The 25,572-nt window shown below is 53.2% G+C and overlaps 12 protein-coding genes across 12 annotated transcripts; 5 read left to right on the top strand and 7 right to left on the bottom strand.

Annotated features, from left to right (window-relative positions):
• Window positions 1–20: 20 nt before the first annotated feature.
• Malapachy_4193 (leukotriene-a4 hydrolase) lies at window positions 21–3,518 on the bottom strand (the record flags this gene model as incomplete). Its single annotated transcript, XM_018138648.1, has 3 exons — window positions 21–1,511; window positions 1,597–1,734; window positions 1,761–3,518. The coding sequence occupies 3 exons, from the start codon at window positions 3,516–3,518 to the stop codon at window positions 21–23; spliced, it is 3,387 nt and encodes a 1,128-aa protein (XP_017991761.1).
• Window positions 3,519–4,844: 1,326 nt separating this feature from the next.
• Window positions 4,845–7,400, top strand: Malapachy_4262 (hypothetical protein; the record flags this gene model as incomplete). Its single annotated transcript, XM_018138713.1, has 9 exons — window positions 4,845–4,887; window positions 4,913–4,981; window positions 5,007–5,137; window positions 5,165–5,495; window positions 5,527–5,578; window positions 5,605–5,708; window positions 5,739–5,796; window positions 5,927–6,110; window positions 6,144–7,400. The coding sequence occupies 9 exons, from the start codon at window positions 4,845–4,847 to the stop codon at window positions 7,398–7,400; spliced, it is 2,229 nt and encodes a 742-aa protein (XP_017991860.1).
• A 25-nt stretch (window positions 7,401–7,425) lies between these two features.
• Malapachy_4251 (hypothetical protein) lies at window positions 7,426–8,121 on the bottom strand (the record flags this gene model as incomplete). The annotated part of the gene is made up of 1 exon (XM_018138702.1): window positions 7,426–8,121. One exon carries the CDS (start codon window positions 8,119–8,121, stop codon window positions 7,426–7,428), a length of 696 nt encoding a protein of 231 aa, XP_017991899.1.
• Window positions 8,122–8,320: 199 nt separating this feature from the next.
• Window positions 8,321–8,745, top strand: Malapachy_4280 (hypothetical protein; the record flags this gene model as incomplete). Its single annotated transcript, XM_018138731.1, has 4 exons — window positions 8,321–8,361; window positions 8,387–8,486; window positions 8,516–8,564; window positions 8,603–8,745. The coding sequence occupies 4 exons, from the start codon at window positions 8,321–8,323 to the stop codon at window positions 8,743–8,745; spliced, it is 333 nt and encodes a 110-aa protein (XP_017991622.1).
• Window positions 8,746–8,774: 29 nt separating this feature from the next.
• Window positions 8,775–10,444, bottom strand: Malapachy_4186 (pyruvate kinase; the record flags this gene model as incomplete). The annotated part of the gene is made up of 3 exons (XM_018138641.1): window positions 8,775–10,198; window positions 10,228–10,307; window positions 10,344–10,444. 3 exons carry the CDS (start codon window positions 10,442–10,444, stop codon window positions 8,775–8,777), a joined length of 1,605 nt encoding a protein of 534 aa, XP_017991726.1.
• Window positions 10,445–10,643: 199 nt separating this feature from the next.
• Window positions 10,644–13,459, bottom strand: Malapachy_4235 (rna polymerase ii mediator complex subunit; the record flags this gene model as incomplete). The annotated part of the gene is made up of 3 exons (XM_018138686.1): window positions 10,644–12,314; window positions 12,342–12,479; window positions 12,509–13,459. 3 exons carry the CDS (start codon window positions 13,457–13,459, stop codon window positions 10,644–10,646), a joined length of 2,760 nt encoding a protein of 919 aa, XP_017991990.1.
• An 880-nt stretch (window positions 13,460–14,339) lies between these two features.
• Window positions 14,340–15,526, top strand: Malapachy_4225 (s-adenosyl-l-methionine-dependent methyltransferase; the record flags this gene model as incomplete). Its single annotated transcript, XM_018138676.1, has 4 exons — window positions 14,340–14,654; window positions 14,681–14,798; window positions 14,898–15,418; window positions 15,446–15,526. The coding sequence occupies 4 exons, from the start codon at window positions 14,340–14,342 to the stop codon at window positions 15,524–15,526; spliced, it is 1,035 nt and encodes a 344-aa protein (XP_017992044.1).
• Window positions 15,527–15,536: 10 nt separating this feature from the next.
• Malapachy_4181 (vesicular-fusion protein sec17) lies at window positions 15,537–16,461 on the bottom strand (the record flags this gene model as incomplete). Its single annotated transcript, XM_018138636.1, has 3 exons — window positions 15,537–15,948; window positions 15,978–16,158; window positions 16,188–16,461. The coding sequence occupies 3 exons, from the start codon at window positions 16,459–16,461 to the stop codon at window positions 15,537–15,539; spliced, it is 867 nt and encodes a 288-aa protein (XP_017991721.1).
• A 31-nt stretch (window positions 16,462–16,492) lies between these two features.
• Window positions 16,493–18,265, bottom strand: Malapachy_4241 (glutamyl-trna amidotransferase; the record flags this gene model as incomplete). Its single annotated transcript, XM_018138692.1, has 5 exons — window positions 16,493–16,797; window positions 16,824–17,360; window positions 17,392–17,808; window positions 17,835–18,056; window positions 18,085–18,265. The coding sequence occupies 5 exons, from the start codon at window positions 18,263–18,265 to the stop codon at window positions 16,493–16,495; spliced, it is 1,662 nt and encodes a 553-aa protein (XP_017991938.1).
• A 101-nt stretch (window positions 18,266–18,366) lies between these two features.
• Window positions 18,367–19,568, top strand: Malapachy_4228 (phosphotyrosyl phosphatase activator; the record flags this gene model as incomplete). The annotated part of the gene is made up of 2 exons (XM_018138679.1): window positions 18,367–19,478; window positions 19,535–19,568. The coding sequence occupies 2 exons, from the start codon at window positions 18,367–18,369 to the stop codon at window positions 19,566–19,568; spliced, it is 1,146 nt and encodes a 381-aa protein (XP_017991667.1).
• Window positions 19,569–19,592: 24 nt separating this feature from the next.
• Window positions 19,593–21,848, bottom strand: Malapachy_4182 (threonyl-trna synthetase; the record flags this gene model as incomplete). Its single annotated transcript, XM_018138637.1, has 3 exons — window positions 19,593–21,577; window positions 21,609–21,690; window positions 21,720–21,848. The coding sequence occupies 3 exons, from the start codon at window positions 21,846–21,848 to the stop codon at window positions 19,593–19,595; spliced, it is 2,196 nt and encodes a 731-aa protein (XP_017991722.1).
• A 104-nt stretch (window positions 21,849–21,952) lies between these two features.
• Window positions 21,953–22,426, top strand: Malapachy_4279 (hypothetical protein; the record flags this gene model as incomplete). The annotated part of the gene is made up of 3 exons (XM_018138730.1): window positions 21,953–22,099; window positions 22,135–22,205; window positions 22,234–22,426. 3 exons carry the CDS (start codon window positions 21,953–21,955, stop codon window positions 22,424–22,426), a joined length of 411 nt encoding a protein of 136 aa, XP_017991809.1.
• Window positions 22,427–25,572: the final 3,146 nt, after the last annotated feature.

Below are 25,572 nucleotides of genomic sequence, written 5' to 3'. Positions count from 1 at the left end.
ATTGAAAAAAGAAGATGTATTTATGAACGTGTAGCCCGTGCGGCGGTGATATCCTTGCCTTGCGCTTTGCATGCTTCAATGTAAGCGGCCTTCGTCCGTCGTTTCAGTGCATATCGGTGCGTACGCGACTGCTCGTGCTTGGCGCGCTCCGATTCGCGAATCAGGAACGGCTGGGCTTCATTTCGTGTACATACATCACAGGCAACCAATCGGTTGCGCTCCACACGGCCTTCTGAAGAGGTAGTGACAGGTAAGAGCGACGAGGCAGCCTCGTTGAGTGTAAAGGCATCAGGCATCGGCTCGTTGTGCATAAAGGCATGCACGATGCGCTGAGCAGGCGTACGTACTTGTTCGTTCCACTGGCTTACGTCTGTGGCATCCAGGACATACACCCATACCTCCTCTCCACGCTCTTCGGCACGGCGGATTTCCGGCAAGAGCTGGTTACGGATCCACGAGACCTGGCGTTTAGCGTAGCGGCGTGTGGCTGTCTGCATGGCCGTAATAGCCTCGGCAAAGAGCGCTTGTGCATGGGTATCTTCCGACGTATGCCCTTCGTCCAGGTAGCGCAAGTATGCATCAAACTCTTTGTACCCGATTGCCTGGAAAATACCGCGGGTATAATCCGTCTCACTGTTTTGCGTACGAGCCAACGCACGGAGAGTTCGAATTTCGTCCAGGAGGCCACGCTTAATCATCGTCCCAATCCGCGCATCTAAGCGTGCATTGAGTGCCTCACGCTCACTCCAGACCCATAAGACAAGGCGGCGTGGGCGTGGCGAGGCAGGTTTCGCCGCCTCACGGTCCTCTGCATCCTGTGCTGCAAGCCAATCTGACTGACGAATGCCTGTATCATACAGGATACGCAAGCTGCGGTACACTTTGCGGGTATCTTTGTAGTGCCAACGGCTCGCACTCGCCGGATCCAAAGCTTCGAGGAGGGCCCATAAGGTACGCGCATCCACGTCCGGCGCGGCATTAGCGCGCACCTCCTCCGACCCGAGCGTATCCCACAACGCACGTAGGTCTGCTGAGAGCGCCTCCAGACGATGCTGATGTGCCTCGCGTCTTTGCGGCGCATCAGCGGGCTCCACTTGGGATACTAAGCGGCCAGGAAACAGAAAATGCTGCACGTAGTATGTAGTGCCCCCGACTAGCACGGGCCAAGTGTCCTGCGCATGCATTGTGTTGCACAGCCTCTGGGCATCGCTGACAAACTGTGTCACATCGTACTCATGACCGGGAGGAAGGAAACTAAGCAGGTGGTGGGGAACGCCACGTTGCTCGGCCACATCCGCTTTGTTCGTGATCACGTCCAGCCCTTCGTACGTCTGCATACTATCCGCAGAGATCGCTTCGACATGCTGGTGGTATGTCGCTGCATATTCGGCCACCTCGACAGCCAGCTGCGACTTGCCAGTGCCTGTACTGCCAATAACTGCCATGATCGAGGGAGTCGTTGACGTTGCTAGCGTCGTAGACTTAGAAGTACCGTCATTTATCTGCAAGTCCTATGAGTCAGGCTCGTATCTAGCATGCTACAGCCCGAGGTCCTGCAATGTTGGTATATGGACCGCGAGCAAAGTAAGTACGTACCTTGCGGATGAGCGATGCAGCAATAGGGTGGTAGAACGATTCGTTCTCAAGGAACGTCTCACGCGCCAGAGACGGCGCGACCTTGCCGAGAGCCTTGTAGATGGGACGGCAGTACTTCATACGGCCCTGCTTCGATACCTAGGTTTGAGTGATACTGTACATACCCATTCAGCGGCAGCCTTGGCATACTGCGATGCCTTGTCCCCCAATGCCACTTCATAGAAACGCAAGCGGATCTCCGTGTTGGCCGCCGAGCTCAGATCGTAGACGTCATCCATCCAGCTCGCAACGGCGGCCGGCACTTGAGGTCCGTCATACAAACGCTCGAGGAATACGACCACCTGGTTCGCATTCCAGCCATCCATATCGCTCTTGGCGAATTTGCCGTCGCTCTTGGATGTACCACGCTTAATCACGTCGACCCAGCGGTCCGCCAGCGCAAAAGCTTCCACAGCCAACGAGCCATCGTACTCCATGTGCACCGGCAGTTCAGTGCCTTCGCCGTGGAGCCATGCATCCCAATCCACCTCCTTCAGGGCCTTGGTCGCCTTCTCGTTCCCGGCAAAGTATGCCATCAAATGCTCGTGCCATTCTTCCGTGCACAGCGAGCGACCCGCAAACGTGTGGAAGTACGCCTTGAGGTACGGGATAAAGACGTCTAGACCACCCACGACGCGTTCGAGATACAACAAAAAGTTCGCACCCTTGTCGTATGGAATCGAAGAGAACGCATCATCAGGGTCCTCACCATCCACATACTTGGGCATCAAGCGTTGGAAACGAGGCACATCAGCAAAGCCCTCGAGTGAGTTACGCATGGCCTTGTTGCCGATAATGTACGAAAAGCCACGGTGACCGGGACCATTGTCGTCCTTGTGCACCATCTGCAAGAGCAGGCGCTCCAAGTACACAGTCCAGCCCTCGTTCAGCCAGAACGACTCCCAGTTCATGCACGACGTGTAGTTACCACTCCATGAATGGCACAGCTCGTGAAGCAGGACATCCGTAGCGCTGCGGTCGCCACTCACCAACGTCGGGGTAAGCGTCGTGAGATTCGCGTTCTCCATACCACCATACGGGAACGAAGGCGGAAGTACGACACTGTCATAGCGTGTCCACGAATACGGCGATACAAGTTTCTCCGCTTCCTCCAGGAAACGCTCCGCATCTGCCTCGAACTCCCATTGCACACGATCAGCTTCGGGAGGCTCGGCCCAAACACCTGTGCGAGGGCCCAGCGAGCGGAACTCCAGCAAACCACCGACAATCGCGACAAGGTACGTCGGAATCGCCACAGGTTGGCGGAACTCGTACACCTTGGCATCACCGCTAGCCGGCTTTGGCCGGGTCTCCTGCAGCGCCGACATGAGAATAGGGATGGTCGAGGTGATCTCTGCCGAGTACGTCACTTTGCGGGAAGGCGTGTCCATGCATGGAAACAGCGAACGACCATGAATGGCCTGGCATTGCGAGTAGAGGAACGGCGTCTTCTTTGCGTGCGTCTGGTCCTTCGACAGCCAACCCAGCGCCGTGCACTTGTCCGTAGTCGAGTAGTGGATGGTAATGTCGACCATCTCGCCAACACTGCGCGAGCCGATATCGATGCTGAGTGGCGCACCCAGCGGGCCAGCACGCTCGCCTAGTTTGTAGTCGGATGTCTTCGTACCATCGACCTCAATATGGTGGATATCAAGGTACGAGGTATCTAGGACGGCACGCGACACGTTGGTCTGCTGCACTTCCATCTTGTGAGCCACAGAGCCATGGATACGCTTGTGTTCCCAGTCGATCGTCCATTGCAGATGCATGCTCACGGGCTTCAGCTCGTTCATGTTGGCATACGAGTGAATATCTCGAATAGGACGTGGCTTGGGCGCCGGCACCGCGTCAGGGGCAGGCGGTGTCCATGTCGTTGCACTCATAGGGAACGACGTAGAAAACGGGCGGACAGTCAGTGGGCGAACTAGATCAGTGGTGGCACGAAACAAGGGACGAGCCAACGATCTAAATAGCATCCACTATGTGGGGCAAAGAGAAGATGACGAGAGCTGCGTGTGTGTGGATTTATGCTTCATGGCCGTCATGGGTCCTGCACGAGGGTCACGCTGCGGCATAGACCCCATTACGGTGCCTGTGCCTGGCAGGTTGATTGTAGTGACTGAGAGCCAGCAAAGACGAAGCATTCGACGCCTACATCTCGGAGTGTCATACTGTCATCAGCCATGATATGCACCGGGACCGGAACGATCCCGGTATGGCGAATCCTATATGAAAGTCAGCTCGATAGAAGAATAGATAGAAAACATGTCGCGCCAGACAGGTAGAACCGGGGCAGCGCAAATTGTATGGTACGTATATCTCGCTAACATGTAGGATAGCAGGCACACTGGGCGTACATTCAAGTCATGCACGCTTAACGTGCAACGATGTGAGGCATGTGAACCTGATCGATGTATGGTACGTGCCTGCTCATATTCATCTCAGCCTACTTGCACAACACTCCTGTGGACTTCGCCCCATGTATGAGGCAAGCATACTCTTGCTAGGCACCACACGATTGTACGAAGCTCAAGTAGAGTGCTTGAAGAAGGAGCTGCAGCGTATGCGTGCACAAGTACAAAGACCAGCCCCACGTAGTATGACATCTAAACGCAAAAGCCCAGATGCACATACTTATACCCATGATGGGCCCACCACATTTACATGGCCTGACATTTGTACCCCTGACACTCTCACTTGTGAATTTCACGTCCGGCCTTGGCAGGATAGGCATCGACGAATCGACGGCAGGCCTACAACACTCAATGTGTGTACAGAACCATGTATTCCACTGCCTCACATACCTGATATACCATTGCCTGCGACGTGGGACCCTATCGGGCCTTGCACTATCATCCCACATGACCAGGCTTTTGACCTCGGCATCGATCCAGACCCGCCGTCATGGCCATCCACATCGTCTTCCACATTGCTCAGTGATACGCCATGGGACCAACGCACAGGTCCGCTCGATTCCATGCACAGGTATGTTCGACGATAGGTTACCACGCAGACGCCATATCGTCGTCGCAGCCTCATCGACCGAGCCGCACTTCACACCACCGAAACGCGCAGCGTGGCTGAAACCAAAAAAGACCAAGTATCGACCGTGTCCATGGGACAGGAAAACGGGGTACAGCGCTTGTGAATGGGAACAGGTCTGTCGAGCCAAGGCTAGCAACATAGCACAGGCGGACCCCCGTGTCAACATGCTTCGTCCCACATGGCCATCAGGCACAGTACCTCGACTGTGTACGTACATGGATCCTGACCGTAGATCACCTCACCACTCCCATGCTCGTGCCCTTGTGGGATGCCACGGTCGGAGAAACACTGGGTCGACTTGGTACGTACACTTCACAACGAGCCAGATCACCATTTCCAGCAAAAGCATGAGGCATGCAGAGAGAAGGCTTTAGCCAAGTTCCAAGACGTGGTGAACCCGCCTTCACAGGAACCAGATCTGGCATCATTGGATCCGGCAGGACACGTGAGCGAAGAGGTACGTCGAAAGCATCTCTCACCACAGTACACGTCAGAAGTGGGGCGTGCATGGCCCACATCCACCGATGATCCCAGTCACATGGACTACTTCCCATGGAGTCATATGGGCCAGGTGCCGCTGGATCCTCTCGAAGAGTGCGCTGCGAATGACAGCTTTTCTAGTGCGAACACATCCATCGTACAACATGCCTTGCAACTCCAATCACCTGGACTCTCATGGGACAGTGTATACCAGCGGCGATGGTCTGACAGCGCTAGAGAGCCCAACTCTGTCTCAACATCCACGCATTTAATTTCGTCCATGGATGCAGTAAGGCTAGGGGCACAAAAGGCCGTGACGGAACTCAAGACACATGGTATGTGTACAAACCATCATTTACACGGTAGGGCCCGATGATGTGACAGCGAAACTTGAGCCAGAGACATTCGACTTTCTCATGTACGTATGATCGATGCTTACCCTAGTTACATGCGCATTGTTGCACAGAGCAAAATGGGCGCACCTGTCATCAAGTTCCAAGAGCTGATCCCAAGTACCAATCAAGGTCCTCGTGTACCAGCCCAAGCTTGTTCGTATTTATTCATTCTTACACAAAAAGTATGGCACATTTTGACGTTGGCATCCATGGGTGCATGTACGCTGGCCCAGACGCAACCGTATGCACCTCTGTCCATCCACGTAACATAGATAGGTGCACAAAAAAGTTGGCAAGGGCGGGGTTCGAACCCGCGAATGGCGGATTGCTTACGAATGAAAAACATCCATTACTTAAGGCCGCTGCATTAGACCACTTTGCTACCCTGCCAAGTATCACCGATGCTCCGGTGAAATTGTGTACATCTGCATCGTATTTCCCCGCATTCGAATGCCCACCATGCCTCTGCCGACAGAGCTGCAATGGCGCATCTTCCTGGAAGCAGCCCGTGATGATATACCCACAGCGCATACGCTAGCCTACGTATCTAGGGATGTATGCAAAATCACACAGGCTCACAGATGGAAGACGATTGCGCTGTACAAGTACAGCTCTCTGTTCCGATTTATGACGACACTGTCCTGGATTGTGCAATGTGACAACCTGATATCGATCCCCAGCAAGATGCCTACGAAGTATACTAAGCATTTGTTTGTTGATATGAGTGATGATGAAGAGCCCGATCTCTTAACCCGCCTTGCGACGCTGCCGCCAGAAACGTTGGCAAACATGGTACCAGCGACGGACTTCCTAACCTACTTCCCCGCTCTTGATATCCTGTCCCTTGGCTCAGTAGAGCTTCAAGCATTTGCTAGAGGTCTACAAAAAATCTCACCCATATCCCTTACGTTGGTATTCGATGGAAATGAGACACTGCTATCGTCCATTTTCTCCTCGTCTTCCAACACAACTCCCTCAAGCTTGCTCCATCGCTTGACACATTTGCATGTAATAGGCGTGAGCCCCCAAAGTGAATTAACGGGCCTGCCTATGCCACTCACAATCCTAGAGCCACTTTGTGCAGGAAGCATGAGTGTCAATGGCCACCTTTCTCACCAGCTCTCAGAGGAAGAGTCAGATGCATCGAAGCGGATACCAGGCGTGAGGCATCTCCGATATGATACACGAAAATTCTCGTTCCGGCCTACGGATATTTTTGCTACGCGTCTCCGTCACTTTTTCCAAAACGTGCAATTGGATACTTATACGGGAGACGAAGAAGAGTCTCAATATGTACAGTCGTTTCTACGTCAGCTTGGTGTCAACATGTTTCAGCGCCTGGATTTGTGCTGGCGAAACGAGCAAGGTGAAGGAGCCAAGGAGCGTACCAATGTGGAAATGCAACGCAAGCGTCTACAGAACTCGATGTACACGGGTGGATGGCCGCAAGAATTGCGTGGGGCATGGACAGACCGTGGTATTTGGCATAACAATGCCCAAGAGGCCTTTCGCCAGGAACTTCAAGAATCTATTACGGATTTGTACGGATGGAATGACAGTCCGATGAATGCCTATGTCGATGGGATGTTTGTCGACCGGATACGACATGGATTCAGCGAGCTAGAAAATACCATGCTGACGAAACTGCAATTGTATTTGATGGAAGCGTTGTTTGTACATACAGCGAATGCGGAGGCAGCGCCTGTGATGTTGAGTCATCGTATACGCCGGCCTTCCAAGTTCCTGCGCCTAGGACAGCAGCAAGCTGCGTTGTATGCAGACGAGCGCCTCGCGTTATTTTACACAAAAGCTTATGCAGAGCGTAGTAGTCTAGAAACTGTATGAGCAGATAAGGGTATAAAGAAAAGAATTACCATCCCTGCAAGGCAGCCATTTCTTCAACTGCGGCAACGTCGATCGGGAAATCGTCCTCGAGGATCCGTGCAAAGCTGTCGTCTGAGCTGGGCGCCGCGACGTCCTCCTCTTTCTTCGTTTTGTTTGTTTTCGCTGGTGTAGGAACGGTACTTGACGAGCATGGCCGTGTTGGGGTAGGAGATAGAGGCGCATGCGGCGGCGTAGGGGTGTGAGAAGGTGACGATGTCGATGCTGTAGGATCGCTGCGAGTGCGTTGGATGCCCGAATGCTGGCGCCGCCGCTTTGCAGGAGGCTCAGGAGAGGTCTCTTTTGATGTATTTGTATGGGATGTAGATGACGATGGCGCATAAAGGCACATATTATAGGTATAAGACACAGGCACAGCGGACGCACGAGCACGCCGTCGTGTGCGCGTAGCGCGAATCTGGCTAGGGCTTTTTACGCCATCGGTGGTATCGTGCATCGATGTATCGAACATGTTGGTTTTTTCGTTTAGCGGCGGCGGTAAGGCGCCAGCAGGCAGGGCCATGCTGGACGCCAAGTCCCAAAGCTCTTTGGGGGACGAGCTGGGCTGACTGGCGGCCCAAGCTACATGACCACGCGGTGAGGGTGAGGCGCTGCGTGGCCGATCAGGGGCGCCATGCCCATGTATTGGTGTGCCGAAGTTGAGCAAGTCGAAGAGCTCAGACATGGCATATGGGCCGTGCCGATCCAAAAGGCAGGCAGGCAGGCAAGCAGCGAGCGAGCGAGACACGCGCTGAGACCCATATTTAGTGTCACTTTTGCACGTGATTGAATGAGGTGCGTTGGCATGGGCCACCCAATGCGTGCCTGCATAGACGCCCCGCACGGCCGGCCGCGAGCGGGTGGGTTCCTCCTTACCAATCACCATGTCGGCACCGAAGCAAGGTCCCTTTATTCTCGTGGCTGCGTACGTATTGGTCGAAGACTGACAGTAGCATCACTGCCAAGGGTGAGGCAGAGGCCGAGTCGCTGGAGAAGCACCTCGTGACGATTTCACGCAAGGCGAACAACGACGAGGCGGGCACCAAGACGGTGAGTACAAGATGACGACCTAATGGCAGTACCGTGTTTCGCGTGATGTCAATGACAAGCTCAAATTTATTGTATTTGGTACGTATCAATATAAAGGCCGTATAGGGAACGGACAGCTAACTACGAAACAGAGGAGTATGTGGATGAGGCTGCCTTTGAAGCCCACAAAGCTAGTGATGAGTTCCAGGCGCTCTTCCGCGAGGTGGGAACGTTGACTTCGCAATTCGACTTCCAGTTCCTGCACGAGAAGCGCCCGTAAATAGGCATGAATAGCGGGAATACTCTTCTTTACTTGTTTGCCGGCGGCATGTCAGTGTTCTCGAGGATGTAGCCCTCCGACGTCGTAGGCACAGTAAGCACACGCAGTGAGTTCGTGTAGCCCTTACCACCACGCCAGCCCTGCACGGCAATGACAGTATCACCCTTGTTGATAATGCCAAGCTTAAGCGCCTCCGACAGACCGAACTTGATACGGTTGTCGACATCCTCCTGCCAGCGTGACTGGTCCTCGATGTGGGGCAGTGGGTAGTGGAAGGGGTAGCAGCCACGGTGCAAGTGGCAGGTACGTGCTGTGTATGCATTACGAGTGACCATAAGAATTGGGCACTGCGGCTTGTACTTGCTCACGAGACGCGCTGTCTGGCCTGAAGTCGACATGAGCAGAATAGCACCAGCATGCTGCTCGAGACTCGCCGAGACGGCCACCATGGAAATTGTCTCGATGGTGCTGATCGGCACAGTCTTTAGCGCACGCATCTGGTTGAACATGGCACGGTACGACAAGCACTGTTCAGCCATGTATGTCGTCTCGGCCATCATACGCACAGCCTCAACAGGGTAGCGGCCCTTGGCCGTCTCACCACTAAGCATCACACAGTCCGCACCATCGACGACGGCATTGGCCACGTCCGAGACCTCGGCACGCGTAGGACGGTTATTGAAGGTCATGCTCTCAAGCATCTGCGTCGCACAAATGACAGGCTTGCCGGCAATATTGCAGCGCGAGATAATCATCTTCTGCGCCAAAAACACCTCAGGCGCGGGGATCTCAATACCGAGATCACCACGAGCAACCATAATACCATCAGCCGCCTCGAGAATCTCGTTAAAGTTCTGCAGACCCTGATGGTTTTCAATCTTGGCAATAATGCGAATGTGGGCGCCTTTTTCGCCTAGAATGTCACGGATCTCTTCAATGTTCTCCTTCGAGCGAATGAACGACGCAAAGATCATGTCAAGCTCCTGTTCCACAGCAAACACAAGATCCTTACGGTCCTTCTCCGAAACGGCCGGCAAGTCGACCTCCGTTAGTGGCAGGTTCACACCCTTGTGTGACGAGAGAACACCATCATTCTCTGCGCGCACCTTCACCTTGTTGCCGTCCACGGAGAGGATACGCAGGGCAAGAATACCGTCATCAATGTAGATAATGCGGTCAGGCTTCACCTTTGTCGGCAGGTTCGGGTAGTCAATGTACAACACTTCAGTGCTGCACTTGTCAGCAAATGATGGATCGGTCGTGACAATGAGCTCATGGCCCTCCGAGATCGGTTGGTCCTTACCGTCGACCATCGTACCGGTACGCATCTCGGGTCCCTTGGTATCCAGGGCAATGGCCACCGGACGACCGGGCGTCTCATTCTCCACCTGATGCACATTGTCGACAACCGACTTGAAGTAGTTGTGGTCACCGTGACTGGCGTTGAGGCGAACTGCAGGGTTAGTCAAAAACACAACATACCGATATTGATGCCAGCAGCACGCAGCTTGTGCAACATAGGCACCGACATGGTCTTCGGGCCGATCGTCGCAATAATAGAGCTGAACGAGTCAGGACTTCATCATCCGGATACGTACGTCTTACGCATAAACCCGTTTTCGACCTTGTGGTCAATGGGGTCTAGCGACGCGAACCATTCGATCTGCGAATCTGTCTTGAGATTATGCGAAACAGGCATGGACAAAGTGGTGAGCTGTGGAAAGGCGTAAATCCGAGCGGGACATTTTGTCCGTGCGTGAGTCTTTTCGATTTTTTTTCTACGCCTAAGTCACTTGCCCAAATTTGCCGTCTAGGGTGGCCCTGTGTTTTTTTGGGTGTGGAGGAACATCGCTTCGGTAAGCATGACTTATAGGCTCGTACGCCTACTACTCCACAAACTATACAACTTCAAGACGAAGCACATGAACCAATGGCTCAATAGAGAAGGCAGCGAGGTCGTCGATGAGACCTTGAACACCATCAGGGCCGCCAGGTAGATGCTTAGCAAGAGCAGCACTAAGGACCAGAATTCGTCCTACATGCCGCATTTGCTCAGGCGTGGCAAGAGACATGTCCCAATGTAGCAGTGCCATTCGCACCACCGACAATGGTAAGGCACATAATGGATCGAAACGGACCAGCGCAAATGTCGCTGCCAGTAGCTTGGATTTCGTCGCATCATCAGAGGCAGTACATAGTGCAGCCGAGAACAACTGCGAAGCAAGTTCGCGTGGCCTTTTGGGCGCAACACAAAGGGTTTCAATCGTTTGTGGTAACGTCGACGAGGGCGGTAGGTCGCATGCAGTGCGCAGCATCATTGCAAGACTGTACTTCGTAGGCTTGTACGAATTCCAGTTGGTAGGTAGCGATTCGCTCCACGTTGGTACTTGCAGTCCTGTCTGCGAGGCTATAGCAGCAATGCGTTCGTGCTGCAACATGGCGCGAAGAGGCGCAGAGATCATGGAGCGTATCAAGGTAGTACAGCCTTCAGCACGAGTAAGCATATGCAGGAGTTCCAGGCAGAGAGACACATCGGAGCTCATTTTTGGAGCGTACTGCGCACGCGCCATCGTCTGTTGCGTATAGGTAATGAGCCAGTGCAGCGCATTGGGCAAGGCATACCGTAATGGCGCCTGTGTGAAGTATGACAAGGCAGAGGCAAGCGCTTGTTTGTCGAAGTATCCATGACGGTAGCCATCGAGGAGATGGGACACGAGGGTAGGTGCAAGACGGTACAAGGTCCAAGGCGGCGAAGCGCTCAATAATGTATCAGAGATCCCATGTGCGCTTGTCATGGCCTGGCACCAACGGACCAACAGGTCATGCATGGGATTGGGAAGAGAAGGCACATCAAGTAGTGGTGTTGGCATGGAGTAGAATACGCGTGCCTCACCAACATATGACATGCAGGGAGTACTTAGCAATGAAACGCCTTCCAGGAGAATGATCACTTGAGTTACTGTCTCGAGGTCACTCGCATTCTGCCATAGAGAGTCATGCATATGTGAGAGTACAATTTCCAGGGCCTCACATACCACGCGAGGCTTCATGTAGAGAGATAGGATATCCATCAGCTCAGGCGAATGTTCCTCTATTGCATGACATATCACGGCCACGCGTGACATATCAGCGGAGTGGCTCTCCGACCACTGTTGTAAGATACGCCGAGTCTCCATCATAAGCACAGCCTGCAGAGATGGATCATGGAGGGCCTGCTCAAACAGTGGACCAAGCTGTGCCGGTTTATCAGTGAGACATGACTGTACATGCGACATGTATGTTTGCACATGTGATGAGGCAAGTGGCATCACATCATCAGCATGCACCCCCCTCCAGGGAGGTGTAGTCGTGGCTGATGACGGGGTAAACGACATCATCCAGGCTTCCCATATTCCAGGAAGTTGTGACATCACAGAAGGACTTGGCTCTGTAAGAGGAGCGTCCATATCAGACCAAGTTTGCACACTTTGGCATAGTGCAAAAAGTGCATGCATGACTTCATGCCATGTCAGTGTGCTTTCATTCGTAGCAGGCACATTGGCCATAAGGAATACAGAAAGCGGGGGAAGCTGAGTGGTAAGCTAGGTAATACGTACCAATCCACTGACAACTGCACGCCACCAACGAGCGTTTCGTCGGGATGCTTCATGTTGCAGGGCTTCCATCGCTGTGTGAATGCATGCAACAAAGAGCTCCAATAGGAAGGCACAACATAAATCGGAGGCCGGTTCCGCCTGTGATTAGAATATGATGGAATACGTACCGCGTGATGCAGATGGGCTTGAAATACGCCTTGCACGGCAAGGCATTTCTGTGTCCAGTCCATATCACCATTTGCCAAGGTGTGTGCAAGAAGGAACATTTCTGGTTCGGGCGAACATGGCACAGGCAAGACAGGTCGGCGTGTTTGCGCGCCTTGCGATTGCTGCCATGCAACATGCAAGGACGTAGCATACGCTAAATAGGCCCTAGTTCCCCATAATGGCTGTATCGGTGATGATACGGATACATTTGTCTCGTCAAAGAGATCGTCCACCATGGTAGATGACAATCCACGCTGCAATGTCGCTACAGCATGCCGCGTCGCGTCACCATCACTTGTAGGACGATTGGTGTGCATCGCATCCACAGAAGCAGCGAGTTGCTGTATCTCCTCTTGGATGTTTTCGAGGGCCGGACTTTCGTCAAGTGTAGGCCACCCATCACGCGCTGCCTGTGCTACAAGCCGAGTAAATAGACGGGCGCCTGCGCCGTCCGCATCGCGCACAAGGTGCAAGGTGGCACGCCAGAAAGCAAGGAAATCGTTGTCAAATCCTTCAATGAAATAAGATAATGATACAGTGTCTGACATAGTTGGGTCACCAGCGGCTTGTAAGACAAGCTGGCTGAGCATATTAACAGTAGCTTGGTCGACATCCTGCGCTGCGTCGGGCAATTTTCTAAGAAGGACCAAGAGAACACGCCCTTCTTCGAATGCTGTCACATCGGTATCATAGGCACATTTCATGCACAAGGCATCCAGATAGTCTAGTAAGAGGGGAGGCATGGGTTTCGATGCAAATGCCATGGTCACCAGGACGTCTGTAAGTTCTGCCTGTAACACGGCAAGACCGCCTTTCGCACGCGCGGCTTCGACAATACGTGCATACGCCTGGCATGTAGGCACCTTCTCCGCAAGGCACGTTAGCACAACATCCAATACGGCATTGTGCATGACGGCGCGGCGCAAGGTACGTACGTAGACGAAGATGAGCGGAGGAGGCCCAAGCGTTCGTGGCCTACCTAAAATAGCACGTGGCGGCGCAATTCGCCCTGTTGTGTAACGCATGAATTGCTGTCGCGTATGCATCGCGCGGAACAGTCGCAAGCTAAGAATATCCTTTAGTCTTGACTACCTAGAAGAAGAAGGGCTATACAATTTTGCCACCTCAGATAGTAGGAACTTCACAATAGGGTCAGGGGGGGGCTGCATTCGGGCGGGGGTAGTAGAGGGAGGAGTGGAAGTAGAGGTACTGGCTTGATCAGTCGTTAGCTGGGCCTTGACGTCAGCATATCCGCTGGATGATTGTAATATTGGTGCGTCTGTTGGACCGGAATTCATGTAGGCAGGTGGTGCGGGGAGAGGTGCAGTAGGTAAAGACGATGCCCCTGTGGGTTCTTGCCATGTTGACATCGCTGTGTGTATACGCTGTAATGTTGCGTCGGTCTGTTCTGCATGCTCAGCCCACCTCTTCTCAAATTGGATAAGCCATTCTGTGATGGCGCTATTGCTAGGCAAAGTCCCTGAGGATGAGGGAGAGGACGTAGCTGATAGTTTCAACTGCTCTATACGCTCTTCTAAAGCAGAGATGGTACGCGCATTTATCGTTTGCTCGTACTTCATTCGTTTCTCAAGTGCATCAATTCGTGCTACCAGAGCATCATACACGGATGTCTGCAATGGATCGGTGGTTGCCACGGCTCTTGCGCTATGACCCTCCATGGTATAGACCTGCAGGGTGGAGGGGAGGATCGGGGTGCGTATCGGGGGGTGCCCATGCGAAGTGCGCGCGAACCATCTAGCCTCGGCGACATCGTGGACGACGACGATCACGATGGCGACGCAACTGCTTCGACAAATGACGACGTCTGTATCGACCATGCGTGTGGGTACATCGGCAGGCATGCTACGTGGTCTGAGGACGACGTCGTTGGCACGTCAGGCTTCGCCGACAGCAACGCCACCGAATGCGCCGTACCAGATTTTTGACAGAGAGACGAAGCGTATGCAACGTTCACGCGCGGCCTTGCGTCGCCCTGTCGATGAAAGCGGTACTTCCTATCTAGATGAGAGTCACCGTGGAGAGATCTCGCGTCTTACAGACTATGTGTGGGAGGCCGGAGCTATGAGCTTGGCAGAACGACTCATGGTACGTGGCGCCTGTACTTACAGTAGGACATTAAACGCAACTTTCCAGTCGTCGTAGAGCTAGGGGCTGGTGCTGGGCACTTGCGTCATCACCTGGATGTGCAGGGCACAGGCATTGAGAAGCTGATTATGTGTGATATGAGCAGTATGTGTAATTATGCTAATCCACAGAGGAACTGTTGTATCGCGATGCGCACCTGGACAAAGACTTTCCTTGTACGTACACCTTTATATTCACACGCAGTTGAGATTGAGCGCCGCGTCGTGGATGAAGAGCTATTGCCATTTGAAGAGAATTCACTGGACTGCATTATCGCAACAGGCAGCCTGCACTGGACAAACGATCTGCCTGGTGCGTTGATACAGATTCAGCGCGCGCTGAAGCCCGATGGCGTATTTATTGGGTACATGCTAGGTGGAGATACCCTGTTCGAGCTGCGTACAAGTCTGATGCTGGCCGAGCAGGAGCGACAAGGTGGTCTGTCTGTGCGTGTGTCGCCCATGACCGATACACGCGACGTGTCGTCGCTGCTTACACGTGCGCAGTTCTCACTACAGACGGTGGATATTGATGAGCTTACGATCAACTACCCCAGTATGTTTGAGCTGGTGCAGGACTTGCGCGATATGGGTGAGAACAATGCGGTGATCAACCGCCAGACCTTCCTCCACCGCGATACGCTCCTTGCCGCCGCCGCAACGTACCAGGCGATGCATGGCAGTCCAGAGGGCTATGTGCCTGCGACGTTTTCACAGATATTCATGGTATGTACTGACTCCAGCTCACAACAGATCGGCTGGAAACCATCGCCGGACCAGAAGAAGCCGCTGGATCGCGGTAGTGCCTCGCATTCACTTAAGGATGTTTTATAGTGCACATATTCTACGAGAGATCAGGACCGTCAGCCAGCTGCGTGCGAATCGTGTGTAGCAGGGTAGCGCGCCAGCCAGTTACTGGCTTCATGCGGTCAAAATCGCGCACTTTAGCATCGAACGAGTCCAAGTCGCTGTGCTCACACGACTCTAGCACACCATGCAGGAACTGCGCCTCAGTCGTAGAAGGGAACCCGGGATCTTGCTGGGCATAGAATGCCATAGCACGTGTTGCAGCGCCCACATCGGGGATGGCCAGGTAGCAGAGGCCGGCGTTGAGGTAGTACTCTTTGACGCTGTACTTAGTCAGGTTGCTGTTAAGGCTTGCCGCTGCCACGGCCTCCCACAGTTCGATGGCGCGTGGGTACTGCTGCAGCTGAATAGCCAATTGCGCAGCTTCACGCTGGCATGCCGAGGCTGTGCTGTCGAGGTCAGTCAGTCGCATACGTACGCTGTCGCGCCTTCCTGGAGGTACCACGTCGCGGCACGCTCGTACGCCGCAAGTCCCTGATCAAGGCGGTTCGGGTCCTCACGGTACAGCTCCGCCATGTTTTTCTGACGATCAGCCGCTTGGCGGAAACGACCACGTTCCACCAGAATATCAGCACAGCGGCCCAGTGCCATCACAGCCTCTGCCATTGTGAGTACACGAAATACGTACGGTCAGGACGCGACATGCGGAAGCACTTGCTCGCCTCATAGTACGTGTTCGCAGCGAAATCCTTCTCGCCAATTTGGATCTCAAGCTCAGCCGCTTTGACCAGCACCTGGCCCGACTCTTCCATGCGGTTTTCCACACGCAGCTTGTTCGCCGCCTCCTTGTACAGCTCTACGGCTTCTTCCTTGCCGCTGTTCTTCGAGGAGAACCAGCCGCCGGACGACGTCGCCTTCTTCTCAGCACGCTTCAGCAGGTCTTCGACACCCGATCCCGCCATGGTGGTGATGGTGGTAGTATGGAGTCACGTGCTACGCTTTGGCCACTACGAGGTCGTGGAGCAACGCGGTGATCTGCTCTGGATCGGCGCGGCCTTGGCCCTTCCGCATAGCCTCGCCGACAAGCCGCATCATCACCTTAGTCTTTCCGTTCTGGATAGCAGCGACTTCATCAGGGAAAGAGTCGATGATGCTTTGGCACAGCGGCCGCAACTCCTCGATGCCCAGCCGCTGCCAGCCCTGCTCGCGAATCCATTCACGTAAGCATAGCTGACCATGGCGATGAGGGAAAGACGATGTCTGCACCATATCACGCAAGATAGATTGCGCCGTGGATTCTGGATAAGTTGTCCCGTATACGTACGTGTAATCATTTCTTCAGAAAGCAGGTGAATCAGTTCGGCAATGACGACAGGGGGGATGGGGTTGTGACAGAACGGCACGCCTGCTGCACCGAGGTGCTTCGGCAGCAAATGGATCGTCCAGTTCGCTGCGACTTGCGGCGCACACTCCAAGCGGACCAGTGCCTCGAAGAAGTCCACAGCGTCCGACTTGTACTCCCACCCATCCAGGCGCGGCACAAGGCATGGCCCTGCCGCATCGTCTTCGGCATTGAGGCGAGTGAGTACATTGACATCACGCACAGAGAGATGGTACTGCGACCGCAATCGTTCATGTCGAGCGTCTGGCAGTTCTGGTAGCGATGCACGTACTTCCTCGACCTGCGCCTTAGTGATCAGCAAAGGACCAACGTTGGCCTCCGGCATAAAACGGTAGTCCACCGCATCTTCTTTGCGTCGAAGACTATGCGTCGTGCCACGCGCCTCATCGAACCCACGAGTCTCTTGAACAATGCTTTTGCCGGCACTGATCTGCGCATATTGCCGCTCGATTTCGTAGTCTGGTATGTGTGAGTCGATAGAAGGACGTACCTAACGCATGCATCATAAACTTGACGCTATTCAGATTCTTGATCTCGCAGCGTGCGCCGAAAGGCTCGCCGATTTTGTGGATGGACACATTTGCATCGCAACGCAGCGAGCCTTCGTTCATGTTACCGTCCGACGCGCCGACGCAGCGTAGCAATTGCCGCAGCTTGCGGACGTAGGCGCCAGCCTGCTCGGACGACCGAAACACAGGCGCACTTACGATTTCCACTAGCGCGACGCCGGCACGGCTGTAGTCCAGCAGGGTGACGTGGGCATCCGCATCTGTAGCAACGTATGTCGACTTGGCCGTGTCTTGTTCGAGCTGCAGCTGCTCAATCGGAACGTCAAGAGCGTCGTCAGGCGAGGCTAAGTAGCCATCTTCGAAGCGGATGGAGACAGTTCCGGAGTGAGCAAAGGGTTCTGTATGTTAGATTATAGGTACGCACTTCGTTTCTGTGTAATTTGGTATGCTGCGGGCAAGTCCGCGTAGAAATAATGCTTTCGATCGAAGAACGAGCGTGGTTCAATGTGGCAGCGTAGTGCTAGTGCTGCTTTGATGGCAGCTGTGACCGCACCATGCTGTAAGCACGGCAATGTACCGGGGAACCCTGCATCGAAAGGTGCGACGTGTGTATTGGGCGCATCATGCAGAGCTGGAGGCGGCGTTGCTGAATCGTAAGTGTGGCACCAACATACCACTAAAGAGTTTGGTAGGCGCTTTTAGTTGAGCATGACACTCAATACCGATCACGGCCTCCCAGCCAGGGGGCAGGAGCTGGCGCTTTGCATCTGCCCCTTTGCTTTTTTTGCCTTTGGCGAGGTGCCGTGCCGTGGTATGGAACCCACGCACATACACACTCCATCGCGCAAGGACCATGGCGTCGATCGCGTCGAACGTGTGGCGCACTGAGAAAATCGGCCCTTTCTTGGCCACGTGGCGCGCACGGTCTTGGCACACCCAGCTTCTCTCTTACAACGATGGCCGAGGAAGTAGACAGGACGACGACCTTGCCGCCGCTTCCCTTACTGGCCGCTGATGACCCATCGGTACGTGCCAAGGTCCAGAAACCACGCAAATGCATTTTGAACGATGATCATATCGAAATATGGCGGGAGAGTGAGACCCACGATCTCCTTGTCCTGTTTTTGATGCGGCTTGGCGAAGCGTGTGTCGATGCGCCTACGCGCTGCATTAAATGGTCTTCGAGCGCCTACACACACTCGCAATCGTTCACTGATCATATCCTTTCCCTCCTCATTAAGCTCGATGGATGGACAGATGAGATTGCACCACAGACTGGCCCACAGCGTTTCGGCAATCTCGCCTTCCGCACTTGGGGCGCGCGGCTGACGGAGCAGGTCGAGTCTCTGCACCGCCAACTGTTGCCAGAGCATCTGCAAGCGTATATACCTGAATTATCTGCGTACTTTCTGGATGCCTTTGGCTCCTTTGTGCGGATTGATTACGGCACTGGTCACGAACTGCACTTTGTCGCTTGGCTATGCTACTTGACGCGCCTTGGCGCATTTGGTATACCATGCACACCGGACGAAGAGACCCGCTTGGCGCTTGAGGTATTTCCCGCATATCTTCGTGTCGTATGGCACCTGCAAGACCGGTACGCTTTAGAGCCAGCCGGAAGTCATGGCGTGTGGGGTCTGGACGATTACCAGTTTGTGCCCTATATTTTTGGCGCTGCACAGTTGCGCCATGCGAACCTCTCACCGCTTCAGATGACAGATATGGCACTCTACCCCTTTGTGCATCAACATACGCCGCGTGGCCATGCGCGTCTATCGCCTGCAGAGACGCTTGCTTACGAGGCCCCGAAACCGTTTGGGCCACAGCCGAACCTGTACACATCTTCCCTCGCGCGTGTCCACTCCCTCAAGCGCGGTCCTTTTATGGAGCACTCACCAATTCTCTATGATATTGCTCAGAATGTGCCGACATGGGTAAAAGTGTATAAAGGGATGTTGAAGATGTACGATGCTGAGTGCCTCTTAAAACGCCCTGTCGTCCAGCACTTCCCTTTTGGCAATGTTGGGTTCCCTTGGCCGTCGACCAGTGCCACTGCGTCGTCCAGCCGGTATACAAGCGCGCCCAGCCGGCTAACATCCATGGCGACAACGACGATGCCACCAGCCACGGCACGACCTTCCCACCACCGGCCCACTAATCTGTCCACCACTCGATTCCTACACTACGGAAGCTGATTGGCCAACGCACGCGAAGCCTTGAGCTGCTGCAATTTCGGCACAATGTCGTCCAGCGCGATCGTATCCGTCTTGCCCTTAGCGACGTTCGGGTCGTTGTCGCGGTTACGCACGTTGACGCTGCGCGTAGCCTTCTCCTCGTGACCGACGACAAACACAAAGTTGTACTGCGCAAGCTCACCGTTACGGATCTTCTTGTTCAGTGTGTTGTCCGACAGGTCGACATCAGCAAAGAAGCCCTGGTCCCAGAGCTGGCCGCGCACCTCCTCGGCGTAGTCGTACACCGACTGTGTCACAGGGATCACAAGCACCTGGCGCGGCGAGAGCCAGAATGGCCACTTACCGGCGAAATTCTCGATCAGAATAGCGATGAAGCGCTCGAGACTGCCGACTACAGCACGGTGGATCATGACAGGGCGCTCAGTGTGCTTCTCAGCCTCTGCCGAGCCCTGCGGCGTCTTATATTCAAGGTCAAAGCGCTGCGGCAGCTGGAAGTCGAGCTGGATCGTAGCACACTGGTGCTGGCGGCGCATAGCATCACTGATCGTAATGTCGATCTTCGGACCGTAGAAGGCACCATCACCAGGGTTCAGCTCCCACTTGCCAGGCACGAAGCGGTCCAGCGCAGCGGCCAGGCGCTTCTCTGCAGCGTCCCATGTGGCAATGTCACCCAGGAACTTCTCTGGGCGAGTCGAGAGCTCCATCTTGAAGGTGAAGCCAAACAGGCCATACACCGTCTGCAGGAAATCAAAGCAGCCAATCATCTCCTCTTCAATCTGCGACGGCTGGCAGAAAATGTGCGCATCATCCTGCACAAAGCGGCGCACACGTGTCAGACCACTCAGCGCACCACTCGCCTCGTTACGGTGAATCACACCAAAGTCGGCAAAGCGCAACGGCAGCTCCTTGTACGAACGATCACGGCTGCCGAACATGAGACAGTGACCAGGACAGTTCATAGGCTTCAGAGCAAACGTCTCCTTGTCGACCTGCAGCGAGAACATGTCGTCCTTGTAGTTCGCCCAGTGACCCGACGTCTCCCACAGCTTCGAATTGTACATGTTCGGCGTAATCACTTCGTCAAAGCCTCGCTTGCGGTATTCGCTCTTGATAAAGTCCATGAGCGTGTTGTAGATACGAGCACCATGCGGCAGCCAGAAGCAGCTACCTGGGCTCAGGTCATGGAACATAAACAATTCCTGCTCCTTACCGATACGGCGGTGGTCACGCTTCGCAGCCTCCGCAAGGAAGTGCTTATACTCCGTCATCTGCTTCTTGTCGGGGAACGAAATACCGTACAGACGCTGCAGCGAGTCGTTCTTCTGGTCACCCAGGAAGTACGACGCAGAGTTCTTCAGCACCGTCATGGCCTTGATGCGGCCGGTATGCGGGATATGCGGACCCACACACAAGTCAATCATAGGACCACAGCGGTACACCGTCGTCGAAGTACCGTCCGGGATCTTGGAGTTGATAATATGCACCTTGTACTTGTTGTACTTGAACATCTCCAACAGCTGCTCCTTGGTCATCACAACGCGCTCAAATGGCTGCTTGTCCTTGATGGCCATCGTCACCAGCTTCTCCAGTGGGTCAAAGTCCTCCGACTTGACCACACGGTCACCGCTGTCACCCATACCCATCTCGTAGTAGAAGCCCTCCTCCGTGGGCGGGCCAATGCACAGATGACAGCCGTAATGACGCTCACAGGCCTCACCCAAAACGTGCGCCGAGGAGTGCCAGAACACACGCTTACCCTCCGGGTGCTCAAAATCGAGCAGTTCCAGCGTGACATCGTCTTCAAGCGGGCGCTCCAAGTCCCACAGCTGGCCATTTACTTTTGAAATAACCACGCGCTCACTCAAGCTCTTAGAGATCTGCTTCGCAATGTCCATCGGTGAGGTCTCCCACGATGTGCCCTCACGAATCGAGCCATCTGGCATAGTAATCTTGATCGGCTTACGCTCGGCAGCTGTCATTAGCACAACAAATCATACACATACCTGCACGCGCAGCATCCTGCTCAGCCTTGACGCGTTCGAACATGTCGATACGCGCTTGGAAGTACGCCGGACGCGGCTCAAACTACCGTCAGAAAATCGTAAAATACGTACCTCAAGCGGGTCCTTCGACGTGTTTTCTGCCTTTACCTTCTTAGCAGGCTTCTCCTTCACACTCATGTTCTTCACCGCGTTCGCAAGCTGCTCTGGAGCAGCGGCATTCGCCTGAGATTCGCTAGCCATCGTGCGACACGGAAAAAAAAGAAGGTCGCTATGGCGGCAGTGCGTTCACGTGGTACTCCACGTGACTCGACGTCGTCTCGCTGCGCTCCCCTCCTCTTGTCACCATGGCGAGCGGCGGAGCGTCTGGCACGGGAGCACCAACGAAGCAAAAGTCCAAGGCCTATTTGTCCAGTGTAGCCATCCAAAGCGATGCTATTAAATATCGGCAGAAATACAAGGAGCTGAAACGTAAAGTGCACGAAATCGAGCAGGTATGTCACACCCCACACCTTCAATCTAATGGCAGGAAAATGATAAACTCCAGGCATTTTCACTCCGGATAAAGAACAATATCCATCGTCTGAGAATTGAGAGAGCGTACGTTCTTGCACACCTCTAACAGTAGTATCCTTTATGAGCGTCTCGAAGCTGACGCTAGCAAGGCGACCATTGTTGAGCACGAACCCAATGCGCATATGGATCCAGTTCGTGACGCTGCAGATACCTCTACAAAAGAACAAAAGTCTATGGCTCCTATGTCCAGTCCTTCCAAGGAAGAACATGATTCACTGGTGGTGGAGCTGGATGATGCCATTTGAATCTGCCTCGCATATTTTCCTTCCGTATCACGATGTCCTTTGATCTCTCGGGACGCCCCCCTCTATCAAACTTTCCCCGATCAGAAAGTAATACAGCATACCCAGAAGTGAGTAAGATAGTGTTTTAGTTCATACGTATCCTGGGCCTCTGGGTGCCCACGTCGTCCCTCTCTCAAGGTCCTAGCGCTGAATTATGTCATAGTGGAGGTCTTTCCTGCGCAGGCTACGGCGCTAATGTTCGCGACTCCTAGACGTACTTACCCCACTGGGCTGCTGTAGGGGCGTTTCACGATGCTCTTTCCTTCAGGCGGGATGTACCCTGGAAACAACCAACAGCAGATGGCTCAGATGGCTCAACAACAGGAGAGGCAGCAGCAAATCCAAGCTCAACAGGCTCTCCAAGCTCAGCAGGCCATGCAAGCTCAGCAACATGGAATGCAGTCTTTTCCGAAGTCGCAGCAAGATTTTCTTGGAAACTTTGCTGCACAAAATCTACAAACAATGATGGGTCAAGGAAATAGCAGCATGCATCAAAACATGCCTGGGACACAGTTCAATCCATCCCCTATGATGCCACAGATGAATCAGCCACCACAAATGTCAACCCTCCCAAATCTGGGACAACAGTCGAATACAAGCAATGCGGCATCGATGATATCGGAGATGATTGCTAAGGCTAAAGCAGGTCTTTTGACACCAGTTCAACTTGCTCAGGTATGTATACTTTCTTATTCACCATTATCAGCTTAGGGCTATCATGGGACAACAGCCACAGGGCTCACAAATGTCTGCCTCTCAAAGTATGGCACAAAAACCTGCACTACCACAGCATATCCCCTCTGCTAGTTCGTATCAGACTATGCAACAAGCAGGCCAGAACGCGTCAACCAGTCAACCACTCATGGTGCCTACCCAGACTCAGAGCACACCCATGCAACAAACTCCAATGTCAAATGGTGTTGATGCAAGCAAAATGGTCTCCCAGACAAGTATGGCCCAAGGGATTCAGTTTGTCCAAAAGATCCAGCAACGGATTGTAGAAATCCAACAAAAACTTGCTACTTCCATCAATGCAAACGAGCGGCAATCGCTACAACGGACTCTACAGGAATTGACACGTGTGCAGGGCGCTCTTATGCAAAAATTGGCTCAAGGATCTCAAATGCAACAAGCACAACCAAAAGGAAATGTGCTTGCGCAACAGTCACCCATGCAACCTCAAAGTGGTCCAGCTGCTATGACTGGCCAAAGCATACCGAACCAGACCATGCCTTCGTACGGACAGCAAACGGCTTTCCCCAATATGCAGGTTAACCCTTCTCCGGGAACTCTACCCAGTACAACGACACCTATTCTCCAAGCTCAGCCTCCCAACGCAGCCTACCAAACACCCGCAGTTCCATCCCAAGGCATTGCTCCCAATACCACCCTGTCGCCTGACCAATTCAAACGCGCGCTTACAGACTTGATGCAACGGCATGGAAAGCCCGTTCAATTCAAACCTATCATTGACGGTCGTGAGGTGGATCTATACCGACTCTTCACAACTGTTCAATCTCTGGGAGGAAACAATGCTGTTATGCAAAAAGGGAATTGGGCTGCTGTGGCCATGTCTCTTGGATTCATATCCAACAATCCTACCCAACTAGCCTCAGTGGGCATGCAAATTGCCCAGCTATACAAAACATACTTGGAACTATTTGAGGAGGTATGGAATCGTGCTCTTGTCCATCAACTCTCGATGGCGAATAGTACCGGGCAAAACAAGCCTGGGATGACCAGCAAGATGCCCATGAATACAGGCACACCTGTTCAGACCAATATGGGCTCATCTCTTAATTCAGGTCTACTCAATCCCCAGGTAAATCAAGCTCAAGCACGTCCGAACTTGCCTATTACCAAAGAGCAGCTCATCCAGCTATTGCAGCAACCCAATGGACAACAAATATTAGCCTTACTCTATCAAAAAGCTATGGCACAGAACAATGGTAATCCGGCAGTGGCTGCCAGCGTACCGAATGTACCCCTACAAATGCCACCGCAACCAAGCACCACACATTTGACCCAGCCACAGGCCCAAACTAAGTTAGGCACAGAGGCAGGCACAGGAATGACTGCCAACGTTTCACAGCCTGCTCGAGAGACAGCCGAGAAAAGAGCCAATTCAATAAAGGTGACCCCCAAAATGCTTGAGGATGCAGAGGCAACCTTGCATAAAATGGACATGAGTCTTTCGATTTCGCGACCCAAATTACCTATTTTGGAGAACCTGTCTGAAGAGGAAACTACGACTGTACTTCAACAAATTGAGAAATTAATGCCACTAAAAACTACAGTTGCTGCTTTACTACCTGCATTCTTGGCCATGACTGGTAATATCGAGCCGGCGAAACGTGTCAAAATAATGATCTGCATGTTTGATGACCAAATTGCTTTACTGCCACAGAAAAAATGCATACTACGTCTTAGTGATCTGGAAAAGCTGAAGGTCCAAATGACACGATGCATTGGGTTTGTAAGACTCAACGATGATAAACTCGCTCAGCGTATTATGGCCAAAGTATTGTCATCATCAACTAAAGGCCAAAATGGGAAACGAGAAGGGAGTACCTTGGAGAGGAACGTATTCCCATCTGACCCATCCTCTGCCAAGAGAAACAAACCCGACTCTCCAATTTTGATACGCGATGACGAAGACCAGATTTCATCTATGTCGAAGGCTAGCAATCTGAAGAATGATCAAATTTCGCCCAAGTCTAACACCTCACCAAGCGCAGTTGAGCAATCCAATAAGGGACAAAATGGCGCGCATGGGTCACCAAATATCCCAACAAAGTCTTCTGAGCACCTTACTGACTATCTAGCTCAGGCATCCTCGAGGGTCAATTCTAAGAGCAAGAAGAACACTGACCTGGCCAATACGTCACCTCTCGAGTTTGTTGAAAAGGCCTGGAACGAGCTTCTGTCTACTGAAGGGAAATCTGGAATCACCAATACTATGGATGACCCACTGCTGAAAAGCCAATTGGAGCGATATATTTCGCAGTTAGGGACAGGCTCAATTTCATCCATTATATTTGACATGATGCAGATGCCTTTCTCTATTGGCGAATCGTCCAACGTATTATCGAAGGATATTTTAGGGG

Source organism: Malassezia pachydermatis (genome assembly GCF_001278385.1).
Source record: "Malassezia pachydermatis strain CBS 1879 chromosome Unknown scaffold4, whole genome shotgun sequence".
NCBI lineage: Eukaryota > Fungi > Basidiomycota > Malasseziomycetes > Malasseziales > Malasseziaceae > Malassezia > Malassezia pachydermatis.
The sequence above is the reverse complement of the archived record's forward strand: the minus strand, read 5'-3'. Positions and strand labels throughout refer to the sequence as shown.